The sequence below is a fragment of the Stylophora pistillata genome, chromosome 4 (assembly GCF_964205215.1).
Source record: "Stylophora pistillata chromosome 4, jaStyPist1.2, whole genome shotgun sequence".
NCBI classification, from domain to species: domain Eukaryota; kingdom Metazoa; phylum Cnidaria; class Anthozoa; order Scleractinia; family Pocilloporidae; genus Stylophora; species Stylophora pistillata.
In genome coordinates, this window is record NC_142522.1 from 4,026,368 (window position 1) to 4,046,813 (window position 20,446).

The 20,446-nt window shown below is 37.7% G+C and overlaps 2 protein-coding genes across 2 annotated transcripts; one reads left to right on the forward strand and one right to left on the reverse strand.

Moving 5' to 3' along the window:
- Positions 1 to 409: 409 nt before the first annotated feature.
- On the reverse strand, positions 410 to 18,052 carry LOC111327051 (ras-specific guanine nucleotide-releasing factor RalGPS2). The gene is made up of 22 exons (XM_022931139.2): positions 17,429 to 18,052; positions 15,628 to 15,793; positions 14,489 to 14,581; positions 14,243 to 14,293; positions 12,957 to 13,040; positions 11,830 to 11,919; positions 11,569 to 11,661; positions 10,429 to 10,496; positions 9,608 to 9,663; positions 9,215 to 9,294; positions 8,683 to 8,731; positions 8,406 to 8,499; positions 7,685 to 7,767; positions 7,141 to 7,219; positions 6,582 to 6,632; positions 5,888 to 5,964; positions 4,834 to 4,873; positions 4,416 to 4,530; positions 3,786 to 3,884; positions 3,323 to 3,428; positions 2,624 to 2,718; positions 410 to 1,814 (listed from the first exon to the last, which is right to left on the reverse strand). The coding sequence occupies exons 2-22, from the start codon at positions 15,745 to 15,747 to the stop codon at positions 1,764 to 1,766; spliced, it is 1,674 nt and encodes a 557-aa protein (XP_022786874.2). The 5' UTR covers positions 15,748 to 15,793; positions 17,429 to 18,052; the 3' UTR covers positions 410 to 1,763.
- Positions 18,053 to 18,079: 27 nt separating this feature from the next.
- Positions 18,080 to 20,238, forward strand: LOC111327050 (serine/threonine-protein kinase RIO1). Its single transcript, XM_022931138.2, has one exon. The coding sequence runs from the start codon at positions 18,205 to 18,207 to the stop codon at positions 19,927 to 19,929; it is 1,725 nt and encodes a 574-aa protein (XP_022786873.2). The 5' UTR covers positions 18,080 to 18,204; the 3' UTR covers positions 19,930 to 20,238.
- Positions 20,239 to 20,446: the final 208 nt, after the last annotated feature.

Here is a 20,446-nt window from a genome sequence, read left to right on the forward strand (position 1 = left end):
TTCCTCGTGTTTATCAAAAGGTTTTAAACACCCCACCAACATTTCCACAAAAAAAACCCACGTTTGGGTGACAAGTTCCTGGCATCCGAGATGAAGGTGAATAACCGGAACCTGCCCACGCTGAGAATTACATCACTAACGGAGAGAACGCTTGAGGAAACAAGGTCGCCAAAATGACGAAACCCTCAAATTGGGGGATGATTGTCGCCACATACCACCAAAGGCGTTTTTTTTTTTTTTTTGTAGGTGTGTGCGTTGTGTGACGGTAAATCGCTGATGTTTGGAACCTCCGCACTACACATTATTTTAGAACTCGTCTTACTTTACGGTGGCCTTAAAACGAGTTCTTAAACTCAATGACACCACGTAATTTTTCCAAAATTTTAAAACCAAACCTGTGATTTAAAACTTTCTTTTTTCAACTAAATCTTTATTTTCGCCCAAGAGCCTGAGTAAAATTAGTCATTTAGTCTTCACTTAGATAATGGGATCACCGTTCATCGTCCCCATTCTTCAACAAAACATAACATAAGAACGATAGCCTTCACGATGTTTTGACTGGGTGAGTTTTACGTCACCCAGACAAAAAACCGCTCTATTGCTTTAGTTATCCTTCCTCAACGTATAAAACTAACAAAACCCTCTTGCCGGTTTTTGGCGGATTAACAAAATTCGTTGTTATTCGCATAAAGAAGGTTCTTACAAAATAACTCCATTTGAAATATCTCGTCAAAGCGTTGTATCCATTGGTTAAATCAAATAGAAAAGTTGACATGACGTTGCATAATAAATAGCCTCTTGCGTCCCCAATCCAAGGAAAAAGAAAAAAAAGTAATAAACTATTGCTTGCTCGATAAAACATTAGAACGGTAACCTTCAATAAAATGGAAATCTAATATAAAAGCTTAATTCGAAGTCATGGACTTAAGCAGGCTTCTGTCAATCAGTTAATAACTGTCGAATACTTCTTGGGAATCTTCTGAAATATTTATAAAAAATTTCTTGCGTTTTAATTACCTTGTTGAACACGACAACGACGCCGCATCTTGTTACATTAAACTTAGCGAACATCGAATTGTGAGCTGTCCAGGTTGGTATTTTCGGGTTCTTAAGAAACAATATAGAAGTTAGGGGCTGAAATTTACCTTCGACGCCATAGTGCACAAAATTCGGCTAAAAGTTCAACAAAAAGTAGATTGAAATAACACAGAATGCTTTCAGCAGCACGAACCACTGCCTAGCTTCAATCTCAATGCGATAAAAAGTGATTCTTTGGGCAATATTTTTCCGTTATCAAATATTAAATAATGTAATTTATACTTAAATTAGTTTATAAAAACAAAAATCTTAGCGCTTTCTGACTGCCCAACTCTTTGCGCAAGCTAGCTCATATAAAACATATCAATGAAAACATTTTGCCATGAAACGCAAACTTTCTACTTTTAGAAAATAAAAACCACCACACTTATCCTAACTAAGTCAACAGTCATAGCAGTCAGCTTCGTCCTTGGTAAGAAAACATCCCATCACTGGGATACGTCACACAAAGTTCACCATATTTGGGGTATCAGGAGGTACCACGTGACTTGCTGTCTGCCGTTTTGATTGGCTACTGCAACGCACTGCTCACAGCTAGTCATTAGCAACTGTCTGGGATCATGTTTCTTTTGATTGTCGTTGTTCAGCTAGTCTAACTCAAAGACGATCCTTTGACCTTTCGTACTGCGTCGAAGTGTTGATTAATTTCAATCCCGTAAGCTTCGTTAGCTTTGATTCTCTTCACTTTCCTCGAAGGTGATTAGATTCTGTGGAACCTAATAGAAAAGTTGCAAAAACATATTAATGTAAAACCAAAAACATTTACCAAAGAAATAACAATAACCACAATAAAAAGGATCCAACAACCACTGTAAAAGTCAGCACTACTTCTCAAATCGAAGCCTGAGTTAGGACTGACTGCGTTTGGCTGTGAAATTGACTATTCGGTTTTGGCTACACTGGGCGTGGCTACATTAGCCGAAGAAAAAGTAAGTAGAGAAAATTCTAAGGGAATTGATATGCGTACTGCCTATAGGTGGATTCATGCTGACGTCACTGTTTACATTTTTGCTCATTTGCATACGGCTTTGCGTAAAGGAGGCATGTTAGATACAAATTGACTTCAGGCAGCTAAAGGCTAGAAAACCTTAGTACATGGTGAAATTTTTAGCTCTTTGGGTGTAATATTCAAGGAGAAATAGTCCATCAAAAACTGCAAAATTTCTGGGTGGCAAAAGCGCTAATGAGCTCATACATTCTATGTAAAATTTTGAGTTTTTAAACCCGTGTTGCACAAAAAGTACTCAATGCATAAGGCTCGTATTCATTGGCCGAGTTAATCGTACTTTGACCTTTCGATATTCAGAACTAATTTATTTTTAGCTTCATCAGAAACTGAATTGCTTAGGCTAACGAGGCAAATATTGTAAACAAGGATTCCCCTATTGAATAACTTGGCGTGCCCCTAAATACCAGAAACACAAAAATGGAAAACACCAGCATTCGCCCCTGGCTTCAGTTCGTTCCCTGACTAACATAGAACAAAGGATAGCAAGTAAATGACAAAGAGCACACAATGACTGACCTTGTGTTCCAGTCTAGGTTTTGCAGCCCCTCGTAAGTAAGAGTACCACATCGATGCATTTGCTTTGGATCCCACCTTGAACTTGTAAGAGTTTCCTGAGAACATACATACACGTACATCGATTGTGAGCTTGTATACGTACATCGATTGTGAGCTTATATACGTACATCGATTGTGAGCTTATATATGTACATCGATTGTGAGCTTATATATGTACATCGATTGTGAGCTTATATACGTATATCGATTGTAAGCTTATATATGTACATCGATTGTGAACTTATAAATTATATGTACATCGATTGTGAGCTTTTTGTTTCTTTTTTTTCGGTTTGGTATTTGAAGATTTGAGACAATAATTCAAGTTCCAAGAGTGTTTTAAAGTAGAGAGTGTACGCTTATGCCAAACGTGATCATGTACATATAAAAAAAGCGAATTGCGGTGGAGTTTTTATCTGCCATAAAAAATTTCCACTGTACTGACTCAATGAAAGGAAATCATGTTCTAGCGGAGCCATAGTCATTGCCACAGTTACTTCTCTACCTTTGAAATTTCGTGTACCAGACATCTAACCGACATCTAATCTTCATCTTCGAAACAGTGATAAAGGTGGGAACAGGCGTGACATTAACTATTTTACATCTTACTAAGACTAAAAAAACAAACAAACAAAAAAACATTGCAAACAGGTACTGCACCTTTTATGTCATCAGTAAGTTGAAAAGTATCCGGATGGCGCGGATCTTCCAGCAACACAACCGAGAAATCAGAAATGTTCACCTTTTTCTCGGGCTTTTCTTTAAACTGCTCAAAAAAGAAACAAAATTTAGGTTCAACCAAACAATAAAATCATGGAAGGTAAGTACTATCGGAACGGAAAATAAGATATTCTTTAAAATCTTTTTCAGTAAATGGTTTCAAAACCGAAATGAATATGGCTTTTGTTACAGCCGCGAAACGTAAGTCAGTGCCGCCGACAACAGTCCTTCTCGCAACTTCTCATACCTGGACGATCGATCGTTAACGAATACAATAATCCTCGATGACCTACTGCTTATCTATGCAGAAGTTCTAGTTTTGGTGGCCTCGTTACTTGCATTTTCCTTCTCTAAGACAGCCAAACTAACGCCTATTTTATTCACAGCTGGGATAGGTACATACAGCAGCTCTGTCCCGCCTAGTGAAGGTTCTATGTCGGGGAAGGAAAAGGTGAAGCCAGCTTCCGACAAGTCCTGCCCAGAATTTCTGCCATGACGACACCTACAATCAAAGGAAAAACCCACCCGCTTAAATAATCGATATCTTGAGAAATTGTGGGTCTTAGCTAACACGGACCCAGTCAGTTCTTACAATTAAGAATGCGATTACATGAAGTATAGCCATTCGTAAGCAATCAGGAAGGAAACGTAAGGACAATATAAATTCCCAAATGACTTTGTCTTTCCTAGAGAATTTCGCAAATGGCTGGATGTATTTACCGTCTGTAACGGCACCACACCTCACCATCAGCTTACCATATGAAAGCAGCGTTCAGTTCCAGATAGTAAGGCTATCCACTGATAAATCTCTCTCCGGTGGATAGCGCAGTATACTTTGTTAATACTTATCCGCTGGATACCGATGTATCCGTTCGATACTGATGTATCCACTGGATTGCGTCATCCGCCCCTTAAAAACTAGGCGCTACTCATGAAATATTATGTTTCACCGCGTTCTGTCGCCGTTTCCGTGGTGGTTTGCGATCGGACAATTTATACTACGACCCGTATGGTAAACTTCAACTACACTCACCGTCATCTTCTTGCCTTCCTTTAGACATTTCTTTCTTTTGACAAAACCTTCAATAACAAACTCTCGATCTGGTGGACACAGATTGTAGTCCTCACTGCCATTGTAACTAATCATACTATAAAATAAAGTAACATGCACCACGTGAATAATAAATGTAAAGACGCCGCCGTCAGAATGATTTGAACAAAGATTTAGTCTACGTGTATCAGCCTGTAGAAAGTGTAGGTTTTCACTTACATTTGCTTTTTCCTTGCCGGCCTAATTTCCCTCCCCAATTGCGCATTTGCGCTAGGGGGCGCGTCAAGAGCGTTTGACGAATGAAGCTTAATCATCATTAAAGCGACCAGAAAATCGCGAGAACATTTCCGTGTATCGCTTAATTCCCTTAAGGATTGTGTAAACCAAGAGGTGCACTCACCTTCGGCTGTCCAAAGCTATGTCTGAAGGCGTCAAGTTTCCTACAAGAACGAGTATTTGACATACAAGTAGGTCAATTAAAGACTGTTTTGTCCAAGATGCCTTCCTGATTCAGTTCCACCCTCCCCGAAAAAAACCTGCTTGGCGATTGATTCGGAGTGATTAGGGGCTCGTTTCTCGAAAGTACCGGCATTACATGATTTAAATCTAAGAAAAACCGAAGCGGATCTTGCATGTAGCTCCAAAACAAGTTTATTCTCTTCGTTTGAATTTATTCCAGGTGGATAGATAGATAGATGGATAGTTTATTTGAAACACATTGCAACCGAAGGTTGAATTACGTATTCATTTACAAATTTAAGAAATATATAAAAATGGTAACATACTTTTAAAATATTAAAAATTAGGTAACATAGATAGAGTCAGCTTATACAAAGCGTGCGTAAATGATGAAAGATAAAACTATCATGGTACCTGTTCGTACGAACCACAGGTAAATTAAAAGCGCGCTTTTTCCTTAAGTCCACCCTATATACATTCCTGGGCGGCAGGAGCTTATGCAGCTTGTGATTTGGTACAAGAACGTTAGAAAAGAGCTTGTTGGCAATATTCTCGCGCCGCTCATGCAGCGAGATAAGCCCAGTGCACGATAGCGCCTCGTCATATTCTTTATCAGGGAAAATTATACGCAATGCGCGCTTCTGACATCTTTCTAAATCAACTGATAAATATTCCATTGTTTGCATTCCAAAACTACCAAGATTTTGATCATCCATGCAAACACAGCAAAACTAAAAAAGTACCAGTATCATGGGAAATGTTCATAGAACAGCATGGAGAACAGTCACACTTATGTTGGCGTGTGAAGGGTTAATCTGTTCCGTGCACTCACATTCTAGAACACTCCTTCCCAGGACACCTCTGATGTTCGCTCGTCCGCTATTTGATTTGCCTTCTCTGACCGAGATAATTTCCAACTAAGCTCCTGCGATTACTCTAACGAGGGTATAAATGTTCCTCCTAAGGGATTTAAATGCAAGGGGTACAGTACTCACCCAAAGAAGACCTATCGTCGAAAGGCTCACTGTCATCCAGGAGATTCTTTGATCCTGTGCTGCTTGCTATACTACAGCTGGAAATTTATCAATGACATGTTAGATCATTACGATTTGATCTGCACCTACACTGATCCCCTCCACAACACAAAACAAAGAAAACGTTGAGTGAAACAGCGGTTAAAGACCACTAGTCTTGGGCAAATCACCCTACGACTGTATTTTCAGAGTATGTTTACTTCAGAAAACAATTTTCACAATTTTTGCACCACACTCTAAACCTGTCAAATGCAAAACCAAAACCAGTTTCGACATACAGCTATTTTCAATTAGGTGTCGAAAGTAAACTGGGAGTGCATTGTTTTTGCCTTGGTTCGCTCTGTGATTGGTTCAGAAAGCTTGCGCCACTCTCTCAGCCAATCAGATGGAAAACTAAAAACAATCTCAACTTAGTCACTGCGTTTTCCCGCGCTTTAGGCAGTTTGTTTTTGTTGTTGCTGTTGTTGTTGTTTTTTTTTATTGGCTTGATTGAGTTTTCATTGGCTCTTTAAGGTATTTTCCTTTCATCTGATTGGCTGTTGTGATTACTCTGCTTTTTGTTTCACGACATTCAGTCCAAAAGCGTCTTGCTTTTCTCAAGCCCTTAATTGCAAAGGGCTCTTTTAACTCAACATAGTCATGGTAGAGAACTCACCTCAGCGACTCTGATGAAGATAAACCACCTCCTCCAACAATACTGAACACACTGAAAAATAAAACAGATCTGTTCAACCGAAACTGCACAATCAACAATTGCCTAGCATTTAACTTCTCCTTTTAGTATCACCGCTCGATCAAATATTTAGTCATGAGAATAAAGATAACGATCTCCAACTGAAGCAGCTCTTGGTTGTTAAAGAAATTCTCCTTGTTATTACAAAGGAAATATATAGAGATCGTAATCTGGTAACATCAACTAAGTTGAAATTGTAAATTGGCCACCGTAGAGTTAAAAAGCTGACGTTTCGAGCGTTAGCCCTTCGTTCGCTCTGACGAAGGGCTAACCCTCGAAATGTCAGCTTTTTAACTCTTTACGGTGGCCAATTTACAATTTCAACTTAGCTGATATTACCAAATTATCTTGTTAACCCCACCGACGCAGCACCACAGTTTCTTTAGTAACTTACCCCCTTTATATAGAGATCGGTACGGAGAATATGTATATTGATGCAAAGGTGTTGAGGGTTACAGAGCTACTCTAAGGTTTGCCTTACTTAGTCCCTAAGCTTTGCGCCTTTCTATGTCCTCGAACAAATTTTGCCTTTGGAGGGGCTGGAGAGTTGCTTGGAATAACTGAAAAGAAAATAGGGAACAGTTTATGGTAGCATACGTGAAAATTAACCATAACTTGAGATTGGTTGTTCGAGGGAAACGCTTGCGTTATTTTTACGGATCTAATTAGGGAAAGAAATATCATTATTTTTTACCAGAAGTGAAGGGTAAAACACTGGGCTCTTTTAAGAGAGAAAATGCTGAAGTCTCTTCGGAACCAAAAAAAGTGACCTGGCTCTGAACAAACTGCTTACATTTCAGTAAGCCAAGCTGGCTCCAAATGGCCAGGATTTTCTTCACCCTGCCTCTTCTTATTTTTCAAAGGTGCGATTACAAGGGAAATCACTATTACATTGTAGTAAACCTTCGTACACGTAAACTAAAATCTTCAACTGAACATGCTTGCAAAACAAGACTAATGAAACGCATTATGTACAACTGTCATATCTCTCTGAAAGAACAACACTCTGTTCTAGTTGTACTCACCACTAATGCTCTCTCTTGATCTGGATGAGGCTTTGCCATTCAGGTTTGATGAACTTGCTTTTGGCTCAATTTGAAGAGACAACCTAACACAACAAAACAGATAATATACATTGTGTCCAGTCAGTAAGCATGTTTCAGTGTGGGGCCAGTAATAATAATAATAATAATAATAATAATAATAATAATAATAATAATAATAATAATAATAATAATAATAATAATGATAATCGCGTACTATTTAACTTTTTGCTTTCAAAAATTCTGTGGATTATTAGAAACTTAGGAAGTGATCGTCACTGATTAACTCTTTCATAGCTGAAATAAGTAATAGGTTTTTAAAGAATTTATAATGACTATTTTAGATTTGGATACCAGAAATAGCTTATCTTTTTCATTTCTCGATGGTTTTTTTTTTGCTCAGTATATAGATTTTGATTTCACTATAGTTAACGGGCTACACTCATGCGCCCCGTCTATATAGCATACAAAAGTTTTAAACTGCTGCATAATAATAATGATAATAATAATAATAATAATAATAATAATAATAATAATTTAATATTTATATTGTGCAAATTAAAATGTGGATATGATCAAATGCACATCACAACACTTTTCGGGGACTTTGGCCAGACTGCATAATAAATGTACTGTAAGGCAAGTAGCAATAGTCCCCTGGTTTCACAGTGTCAGCGTGCATGAACAAAGTTTGCAGGCTCACTTGTAGTTGTCATCCTCCATAAACTTCTGCAGTTCGTCGATATAGTTGACAGAACTTAGATAGGTTTGAATGTATGCTGCTGGCTCAAGGTCATCTGGAAACAAAGGGAAAAAAATCAGCTTGTGCTACAACTTCTAGCCTCTTCTCCTCACTTTTAATTGAGCCATGAAGGGACAAACAGTCCTAACATATGGAGTTATTTCTTGTATTTTGAATTGGCTCACCACAACCAATTTTCTTAAGTTAGTTATTGAAAATTTATCCAAAATGTACTTACCATAAGTTGACCTTTGGAATTCTGAGATCAGTCTGATGACATCATTCATCTATAACATAAAAACAAATTAAAGCTTTTTGTAAAGGGGAACCCTGGTCTTGAAATTTTAATTAGCTCTGTCTTAACTTCTAAACTGAAACTTCTCTGGCAACACAAAGTATAAAGTATGAACCCTAATCTTTTACCTTCAAACACCTTGAATGTCTAAATCAGCATGTACACCAAAAAAATTATGATCCCAAGTTTTTGAATCCCACAAAAACTTAAGCATCAAGTTTTGATCAACTTATGTTTGACTGCAAGTTTATCATTTAAAGTTAACATTTTGACCCCAAAAAGTGACTAACACCTAATATATTCTTTCCAATATCACCCCTGCATCACAAAACTACAGCCACAAGACTAAAGGAAATGATCACCAACTAAAGAAGCTCTTGATTGTGAAGACAAATTCTCCTTGTCAGCACTTTGGGGGAATGTATAGAGAACAGTGTGGAAAATATAAATGCTGATTGTAAGATATTATATATACCTTGTGAGTTCTAGCCTCATCTATTCCTCCAGTATTGGGATGTATCGTGTCGATGTAAGTTAAATCTGTCAGGTACATACCTGAGGTAAACAAATGGAAACCCCTATAACTGATGGTACTTACAATTTGACAATATCAAATAGTCTAAAAACATGAAGGACTATGTACACAAAGCTCTTTTGAGGATAGACAAGTACTCCTTCTAAGCACACAGTTGATAGGAAACAGTAAATGCAGATAGTCCACTTCTACAAGCCTCACTGTAAGGTATTGTACAGTGGCTTACAAGTAGGTTCACAGTAAATGTACCATGGCAAGTTCTGGGCTAGTCTAGAATTGCCCAAACATTAACATAACTGTTAAAATTGATGATACAATTTTTCTTCATCATACCAAGATATGGAATACATGGCAGTTTCGCTGAACTCAAGTAGTCCCTTAGTTGCTTCCTAAAAGAAAGTATGAGATGGTGAAAATCCCTTCATTTTGATCAACATTGTACAAGTACATGTGGCAGCTTCAGTCACTAAACCTACAAGGTGCAACCAAATTATTTTACTGTGCTTTAATATATATTTTTCTTTATCTTACTTCCTTCCATGAAGGAAAAGAACTCATTACCAAGAAGATTGTATTACCATTAAAAATTTATGCAAATGCAAGCTTGTTCTTCTAAACACCTTTGTGTACTTGTTGTGTGGCCAATGGTTAAGAATAAATTGGTACCAATTACAAGAGTGGTCGAGCATGACACGTACGAGACCAAGTGACCAAATGGTTACCATGTTGGACCCCTTGTCGAGAGGTTCAGGTTTGAGATGCAGATCATTGTTACGTGTTCTTGGACAAGGCACTTTACTTTCAAAGTACCTCTGTCCAGTCAGGAGTAGGAGCTTATTTTAAGCACAAACAATAATTTTTTTAGATATAGATGGCAGCCGGAAGTTAAAAGTTCTCATTCCTAGTGCTTACTACAGGACGGTACACCCTTTTGGTCAGCACAATTTGGATTAAAATGCTAATATAACAACTTTACAGTAAATCCATTGATGTCAAAGCACCCCAGAATTAGTTTTATTTTTCTTTCGGTTGCTGTCCACATCTCAAAAACATAACTTATTTAGCAGCTAGAAGTGAGATTAACAATCAGATCTTGAAAGTTAAAGGTTTAAAACAAGGCAGGAATTGTCACTGATTGTAGTGATGTACGGCACCTGTTTTCCTCTTCAGAAAGAAGTTCTGCATATCTGTCAAACTGGGCCTTATCTTTGCGCTGAATTAACTACAAAACAAAAAATATCCAATTTTTAAGTCTGTTATTAATAGCAGTGTTGTGTGTATTCCTAGTGCCTGAGAGACATTCTTATTAATTTGATGGGTGGATCAAAATTAAAACATAGCCTGCTACCAATTTAGTTATGGATGTGCTTGTTGTTTTCTGGCTGGAACTTAGAGCTGTGGCCAGATTATTAGGTAAATCCTGGGTTCGGATAGACTACATGTACGTGGTTGATACATGTGAGATCACGCTTGGAAGGCAGTCCCTAAATGTTAGGGTGTTGTGAACATTGTAATGTCCAGGAGTTGTGCTTTGAGCTGACAGAACCAAGTAGATGTACAGGAGATATGACCAACCAATATAATTTTAAGCAAGTACTGGAAGTCACAGAGTTTTAAAAGAGAGAGCTGTTTTTTTCTTTATTATTACACGACTCGGGTAGTCAGAGGGCCAATAACTAAAATCAACCAATCAAAATGCTCTATTGCCAGTCAATATTCTCTCAGTATTGGACCGGGCACTGTCCCGAATGGTCCCGAATGATACCACACTTGTGTCCCTTTCAACTTCAGTCGTGTAATAAATCTCTTATTAACCAAGCTTGCTCGGGACCGTACTGGAAGAATATCGGCCCTCTGTCTTTTTTGTACGGACCGAGCTGCACTTGGTCCATACTGTCAAGACCTCGGGCCGATATTCACCCAGTACAGCCCTCGCGCTTGGTTAATAAGATATATTTATTTTCCTTTCAAATTTTGCATAGGAAATTGGAGCACGGCTGGCTAAAATCAATCCCTGTCTTAACCCCAACATTTGACCACTGTATTGGTCATAGTGTTTCCTCTCCGGCATCCATCAGGTAAATGTGATGATACGTTGAAGGGTAACTACTGTATGCAATTGAGTAAAGTCATAATCCACAGCTTGCAGAGTTGCATTAGGGAGGTATTGGTTAATATGCTACATTTGTTAAGTTCACGATACTGGCAAGCTAATTTGATGTTACCTAAATATTTGATTCCACTGATTAGAAAGAAAAAAAGGTTAATGCATGTACATGGAATGTCCAACCTACCGCCCAAGTATTGTTCAGTCTATACACAGGAGCACTCTGAAGTCCAGAGATGACAGCTTTCAAGGAATGAAGATTGTTTAACTCAAAAAGTTTCTGTATGATTCACAAATATTAAAAAGATAAATTAACAATTATTCAAAGAAGACGTTACATGTCTTATAAATGCACATGTATAAGCCAACTTATGAGAACAATATCACAGATAAGAATAAGGTTCCAGACTTTGTAATATGTAAAAGGCTTAAAGTACTGACAGTGTACCTTTGCTATCTTGATAAAATGAGTGAGGACAGTAGCTCTTGTCTTTGTCTTGTTGGCATTCAGGATTTCTCTCACCACCCAAAAGCTGACCTGTGTCGAGTTTTAAAGTGTGATTATTAACCCCATTAATAAAATGAGGGCGGGGAGAGGGGGGGGGGGGGCTCAATAAATTTCTACCTCTAAAGAGGGGGGCTTATAATAGAAGGGAAGCTTATTCTAGGATTTACAGTACATCTTTTACTTCCATGATCTAAGTGAAGTGTTACCGTAAGCAGAGATTTGTTGCTGGTCACTCGAAGGGTTTAAGGTTGAAAGGCAGAGAACATATTAAATACTTCATACAGTTAGACCAAGCATTTCAACTTTGTCGGGTTTATTTTACGAACAATATTGTTAGGTAACAGATAGCACAGTCAGTAGCCCTTTCTCACAGCTAATAAAGACATGTACATGTAGTTGTGAGTTGTCAAAGTAGGAGTAGATAAATGGAATATTTGGACTCGAATAGGGATTTTATGTTTCCATGGAATCCCTGTGTTTTTAGTTAGTGTTAAGTTTCACGTGACTTATGTGTTATGTAATATTATGCAAATTATGCAACAAAAGATTCACATGTTTTTATGTGTTACATAATAATTATCATGCAAATGCTCTGGGGTTGAGAGGTTGTCATTTGTAGCAGCCCCCGTCGGGGATTAAGATGTGTCTTTCCCACCTTGCTATTCAGCTAGACACCATTGAAGTTTTTGCCCACCTCCTCCCCATTCCAAGCCAAGCCAAATTTCATGAATGTTGTAAGAATCAAAACTAAATTTAAATTTATTTAATATTAAGCAGATATGGTCAAGTGACCATAGCCAAAGTACTCCAAACATGAAGTGTTTGTTTTTCTCTCCTATTTGCCCTGTAAACGAGCTTTGGGAAAAGCAGCATATCCTTCTTTATCTTAGATCATAATTGGGAATGAATGAATGAATGAAAACATAACATTATTGTGTATTGTTCGTATTAAATCACTTTTGGTTGACTAATAAACAGAGAAACAAAAACCTATCAATAGCAATGATAATCAAGTTTATTATATTGCACAGATATACATGTAGCAGAAAACTCAAGAAAAAACTTACATGGTTAAACCTCTTTGTAAAAGCAACAATGTTTGGTGCAAGCTCAATCTTTTGTTTTTTGGTCCAGCCAACTCCTGATAGTTCCTATGATAGATATATTTATGATATTATTATTATAATAATAAATGTGCATTATTAAGCAAGCATGAGGCAAGGATGGTTGGATAATGGCCAAATTCTTTTCATGCATTTTTATGGAACAAGATGAAGTTGAGGTCCATAAAAACAGAAAAAAAAAAAAAAAAAAAAAGCTAGTATCCACCCATCATGACTGAACAACTTGGTCAATAAAGGATTCATTATAGTATATGGCAAAAAGACTTCATTCTAATAAGAATCATGAATGACTCATTTATTTCAAGAGCCAGAAAAGAAAGCAAACTGTGTTTATGGCAAATAAACCCACAAGAATTGTTTTATATTGTCTTCTGCTGCCTTTTGAGATCCCACTATCAACATTGTCCAAAAATTAGAAACTTTGTCAGGGCTCGACACTAACGGTAGCCCACTAGCCACAGAATAGTAGAAATTCAGTTTTGGCTAGTGGTTTTCAATTTCCACTAGCCAGTTTGGCTAGTAAACAGACTGAAATTGAAATACCATCTAAAAACATCTAAGATGTCACTAGCCACTTGGCTAGTAAGTTGAAAAGTTAATAGTATCGAGCCCTATTTGTGTGTCTGTTCCAAGTAGTTATTTTTTCTTCCGCAGAATCAAAGCAGGCAATCCCAAACACATCTTGCTCACTCAGGTAGCTTATCAGAACACAGGATTTGCTTTATATTGCCGATAGACACTGCCAACAATATCATTTGTGTTTGTAACACAACAAACTCATGAGAATTGTTTCTATTTTCTTTGTTTTGACTATCTTCTGTCACTTTTTGCATTTCCATCGCCAAAATTGTCCAAGAATTACAAATGTAGTTCTAATTCTACTTTTTTTCATGTGTGGGATCAATGTGGGCAATCCCAAGCAGGCAAGATGGGCCCATCTTGCCCACTCGGGTAGCCAATCAGAAGACAGGATTCACTTCATCTTGCCCACAGGCACTGCAAGCAATGTAATAATTATCAATATTGAAATTTCCATAATCCAGCCACTCATGTGATTAATAGCTAAATGTATATACTATTATCATTATATTAACAAAGTTACCAAAAACATTATTTACAAAACAATAAATGGAACAGCTGGTTAAGTCCAAGGGGTTTCAGTAAGAGCCGTGTATCTACATCATTTGCACTACACTGATTATAATTATAATTATAATTGAACAACTTACATCTGGGTTGATCACCTTGAAAACAGCCAGATCCAAAATTGTGAGTTGTTGCTGTTTAGAGAAAAATACTATCACAAATACTGTCCAATTTATATACATGTAGCTGGAGATCTCTACAAATGTTTTTCAACCTTTTTTTTTTTTTTCAACAAATTCTCTCAAAAAAATTTAACAGGCAAACAAAACAAAAAAAAAACTAACTAACAAAAAGGACAAATGGAATGTTCTCTAAAAAAAGTGACTTACAGCAAACTCCTCTGGTGGAACCCTCAGAAAATCAAACACTGCTGCATCAAAATTCTTCCCAACAGTACAATCAACCTCATCTTCCTCTGATGACTAAACCATTACACAAATAAAATTAGTGAGTATTTAATTTAATTTAATTTAGTTAATTTAGTCCATTTTCACTGCATTAAGTTTTTGCAGTGGGGAAGGACTAGAAAGGAACATAGGAACCATTCGTGCTAGTCCACCCTCCCACCCATCCCACCCCAGGGGAGGACATCCATCACACAGTAATCTCGTGTGTGGGAAATTAACGTCTCCTACCCCAACCCTGCAGGAGACGGGACCTCCATTTATTCGTCCCTATCCGAGAAGACTAGAATATCTAACCATTTCTTGATATTATAGAAAGGCAGCAAATTCTTCTCAATTATTTTAAGACCCTGAGTGTTGGTCCGGCCGGGGCTCGAACCCTCGACCTCCCGCACAACAGTCCAGTGCTCTATCCATTGAGCTAACTAACCGGGAGGCGGTTAGTATCATAAATAAAATTAAAAAAAAAAAAAACAATAATAATTGCTTGACAGAATACAGTGCCTTTTAAAAATAAGCAAGCAATTAAACTTAAACAAGTTACAGTACTGCTCAGATATAGGTTAACAGCACAGCTGCATTTTAAATGCAGGACGTTAGACCTGCATAGACACCATTCACAATGGCATAGACACAATGTGTGTCTTTGTTATTCAAAACTATAAATTTCCTTTGTGTTACATTGTTGTGTAAAACAAACAACTTTTGGGTTTGAAAAAGCAACAACTCAACAACTAAAAATTTACGTAATACTCAAGAAAAGCTACTGAAAGTGTCCTATAACATACACACATGTATGCACATAACATCACTTTGCTGATTTATTGAAGTACAGTAGTTTAAGTAGCAGCTAGTAGATTTGCCTGATTTAAGCCATTGTTGAATCAGAGGGTAAAGAGGAAATGTCACTTAAACAAGGCATTTAAACACTAGTATCATTTTGCAAATAACAAAGCCAAAACTCACTAATACCCAACTGTGGAAGACATTTTTCATTTATTGGTGATTTCTACCTGTAAACCTACCTGGTATGCTACAGTACATGTAATTTAGTCTTGCCTTACCTCACCAGTGTAGTTGTCATTGTCAGGTAGCTCCTCTGTGGACATGGCAATATTGACTTTTGGTGAAAGCTCTGATTCCAATAAATAATGACTGCTAAAGGATATTTTGGGAGTGGACATTACTGGTGCAGGCCTTTTTTCAATGCACCTTCTATCAGTTGAAGAGCTGTAGAAAAAAAAAGAAAACCGTATTACAATAATACTGTTTTATTTTAATTTGTGAGTTTAAAGAGCTACTAAGTACTGTGCTATCCATGTACTTACATCAGGTTAAAATACGTCAAGTAATTATACAGTTAATTCCATTTCTGTCTCTTTTTCTGGCCAATCTACGCTAACATTGACAGTGATCAAAGACATAAAAAGCATAAATGCAGGCTTCATGTGTTTTGCACAACCATTTAACAACAATGTCTCAATCCCTATGAGGTTGCAAACCACTAGCCATTCTCTACATCTTACATCTGGAAATCCTCAAGAAATGAGCTTCATGGAACACCTTTGCTGGATCTACAATGTATGGTTGGTCACATAAAAAAAAAAGATTTGTCATGCTCTTATTTTTAATGTTTCTTTATCAGAGAGTTGGGTTCAGAGTGGACTATCTTGTTTTCTTTTTTTTTTAATACATGTACATGTATGAAAAATGAATGTCCTTTACTTGCATATAATTCAGGACTAAACAGAAATGCCTATACCCAAATATCAACAGTACATGTCTTTTTTTATTAAAAAAATTGTTTTCTCCATGTAAAATCCCCTTTGTTGATGCCCTGCAAACACATAACAGTTACCAACTATAACTCAATTTTCTAAAACTTGCTTCTGCATGACAGCCATGTGCAACCTTTGAAAACCACTTTGAAATTCCAAATGTACAAGGTCACTGGGAAATTTTTGGAAACTAGCAAACAATAATTCTTTGGATGTTGCAACACTCGCGAGTATCAATCAGGAAAACAGACAGGGTACTTTACAAAAAAAAAATTTGCCAACTTTTTTGTTTACACTAGATAAAAACAAAACTGAGGACTTCCTCTTGTGAAGTTCAAACTAAACCCTTCATACTTGCATGTTATTTCTGTGTCTAAAGTTTGCACAATGTCTACAAATAAAACACCTGAAATAAGTTGTATTCTGCAGCCCACAAGACCAGACAAAAACTAAATTTCTCATCATACTGTGCAAATATTACGAAATAAATTGTTGAAGATGTCCAAATGTTCGTGACAGAAATTGACAAGTCACGCATTCAGAATGAAAAAGCCCTTTGTCTTTTTTGTCATCTAAAATAGAATATGACCATTTTTGTCTATTGCAATTATGCACTATAAATGTAGAAAATTATTTTCATTTTCGTTTCTACTAAGAATGATTTTGGAAAGGTTTCCGTAAAACCCAATACCAATAAAACAAACAAAGCCCTTGTCCCAAAGCAAAGGAAATCTGTTGTTTTGCCGCTGTTTTCCTTTATCCAAGAATTGAATGCACAATGTAGTATGGGGTTATAAGGAAATCTTGCCATAGTTTTCATTTGAAAGCAAAATCTGCAAATGTTTCATAATGTACCCGGCCCTGTACGTCGATCTTAGCCAGAAACCAGAGTTTTCCACTCTGATCATCATGACGAGCAAATAAATGTGCACGATATTAGTTTCAAAAAAACATCACCCTCTTTTTTTTTTTTAGAGTGATATTGAATATATCACAGCTTAACAACAAACTCGTTTTAGAAATAAATGAGATATTGTTGAAAGTAATATTTTCGAATACATTTAAAACAAAATGCATACAGGCTGACCTTTATTCGGCCGATTTCAATCGTCATTTCGCCGTGAAGCCGTCAATCTTGGTCCTCCGTCGGAGAAAATGAAATCCATCGCGCTTGAAGAAAATCCAGCTCTAAAATTGACCGGAAGAAAAGCTTGTCCGCTTGTCAAGCTGTCAAAACACTCAAAGTCAAAATTTTTGATTTTTTCGGAGATTCCAGTGGCTCCAATTCTTTTGTTTGCAAAACAGACCAGCTTGAAATTTAGTCCGCCCGCACAGGAACATGAAAACGAAACTGCGAAATTCGAGTTCACCTGCGTTAAAAAGTTGGCACTTGGATCGATGCTATACCGAAAGCATACCAAAAGCTTTCAGTTGCTTTAAGGTGTCAGAAGTTTTGGGATGTTTCCCGTTCAGGAGTGAAACTAAGAGCGGACGTTGTCAGCTTCTAATTTGAAGAAAAGGTAAACTATTTCGGTGAAGATGTCACGTTCTTGCTTCACGTAACGACACGTGACTGTCATTAAGCCTTTTGTCATAAGAGCTCCAAGAAACAAGTTAATTCGGCCGCGACAGCTTTCTTCCAAGTTCAAACTTGAAATTTTAGATCGTATGAAAACGCGAATCGCACCTGAAGATAAACAAAAGTTCGTCAGAGAATTCTTTTTCTTGTTTGAATGCAAGAAAGTCACGCAGAGCTTACTTACACTCATGCTCTCTGTGACCAGCCGCTGAAAAGTCTTATCGCTTGCGCAATAGTGGCGCAATGAGGACACATGTTTACTGATCGGTTGCTGATACTCACGAATGGAGTTCGAATTGAGGTCCAGTACTGCGCAAGAAGGCCAGTTTGAGGATGCCGAAGAAGACGAAAGTGTAGTACCCAACTCACTGACTCATTATACTTCTTCTGAACCCATCGTGAAAGAATTACATGAGCCGGACAAACATCAAAATGGCGAATCGATAGACCACGTGAAATCTTCTTCAGAAGACAGCGACGATGAAGATTTTGATGGATGGGATTGGGAAGACGAGACAGGGGATTTTACGAAACGTTATAACGCGTCAAAGTCAGAGGTTCATGTCTCGAATACCTCAGGTAAACGTCAGTCTTCTTTGCAACCTAACGAAAAATCATTTGCAAGATTTGGCAATCGAATTAAAGTTGAGAGGTACGAGGGCCCGAAATTATCTAATAAAGCCGCGAATGTTCTGATCCAAGCAAATAAGAAGCTTGAAAATGATAGAGTTCGCGCCAAAGATAAGGCAGACAGGGCCACTGTGGAACAAGTTATGGATCCTCGCACAAGAATGATTCTGTTCAAAATCCTGAACAAAGGAGTGATATGTGAAATAAATGGCTGCATCAGTACTGGCAAAGAGGCAAATGTATATCACAGCACCAATGCAAATGGTGACGAGAGGGCAGTAAAAGTATACAAGACATCCATTCTTATCTTTAAGGACAGGGATAGATATGTGACTGGGGAATTCAGATTCCGCCATGGATATTGCAAACACAACCCCCGTAAGATGGTTAAGACCTGGGCGGAGAAAGAAATGCGAAACCTGACGCGTATGTTCAATGCGGATATCCCTTGCCCAGAGCCGATCATACTTCGCAGTCATGTCCTCGTGATGAGCTTCATAGGGATGGATGGTTGGCCGGCCCCTCTACTCAAGGATGTTACGTTGTCCGAATCTAAGGCGAGGGAACTGTACCTCCAGTGTATCCAGATCGTTCGAAACATCTACTGGAAATGCCGTCTAGTTCACGCCGACCTGAGTGAGTTTAACATGTTATACAGTGGAGATCAGCTGTATGTGATTGATGTTTCCCAGTCTGTGGAGCATGATCATCCACACGCCTTAGAGTTCTTAAGAAAAGACTGTACAAATGTTACAGACTTCTTCAAGAAGAATGGAGTCTGTGTCATGAATGTTCGCGAGCTATTCGACTTTGTGACAGATCCTACCCTAAATGACGACAATGTTGACGACTATCTCGAGAAAGCACAAGCGATAGCTGCTAATCGTGGAGTTGAGCAAGAAAACCCCGAAGAGACAGTCAAGGAAGAAGTGTTTAAGAAAGCTTACATACCCCGGACACTCGAGCAAGTTGTAGACTTTGAGAAAGATGCACAGAGAGCGAAGGAAGGACAAGCAGAAGAAATTTTGTACTCGACTCTAACCGGCCTGAAATCTGACTTAACAGGAGTACTTGCACATCCTGAACTTCTCACAAATCAACCAGAAAATCAAGGAGGCGATGAGGAACTTTGTATCGACAAACTGGACATCATGAATGTTGATGACGATGCTAGTTCTGACGATCAGACTGACAGTGATGGCCAAAATGATGCTGAGAAAGGAAAGAATTTACACAAGGAAGGCACAGCTCTGAGCAAAAAGGAGCACAAAAAACTTGTTAAAGAAGCAAACAGAGAAAAGAGACAGAACAAAACACCCAAACATGTCAAGAAAAGGAAAGAGAAGCTCGCTAAGACAAAAAGGGGAAGAAATAATTAATTGGGATGCGGTACTTATGCACAGTTTTGCTTCGAAGCGCAAACGGTCTCTCTGAAAGAATCGAATTTAAGGCAGTACGCATTCTGAAGGTACATTTGGCTTTCATGTAACTGTTCATGAAAGCCAAGGATGCTCAATACCCCAGTGCAATGAAAGATTTTGCTTGATAGCATAGTTAGACGTAATATTGACTTCTATATTCAACTTGTAGAGATTTTGCTGTGTCGGTTCTTCGCCGCCACAAGTTATTCCTTAATTATTTCTGGCAATGTTTATAAATACATTAAATAAAACATTGTCTTCTACGCAGCGTTATTCGAAAGTCATTTAACAGTTTTTTTTTGTTTTTTGTTTTTTTTTTCGTTAACCAGGCTCCAAGCTTTGATACAAACAGTGCCTCTTTCCTTATGTGGTCCTTTGCACGAGCTATTAGAAATCGGCGATAAAGTTCCAAATGAAAACAAATAAATGAGTAGTTAAATAGTAGACGACACTTTCAATTGGTTTACCGGCGTAC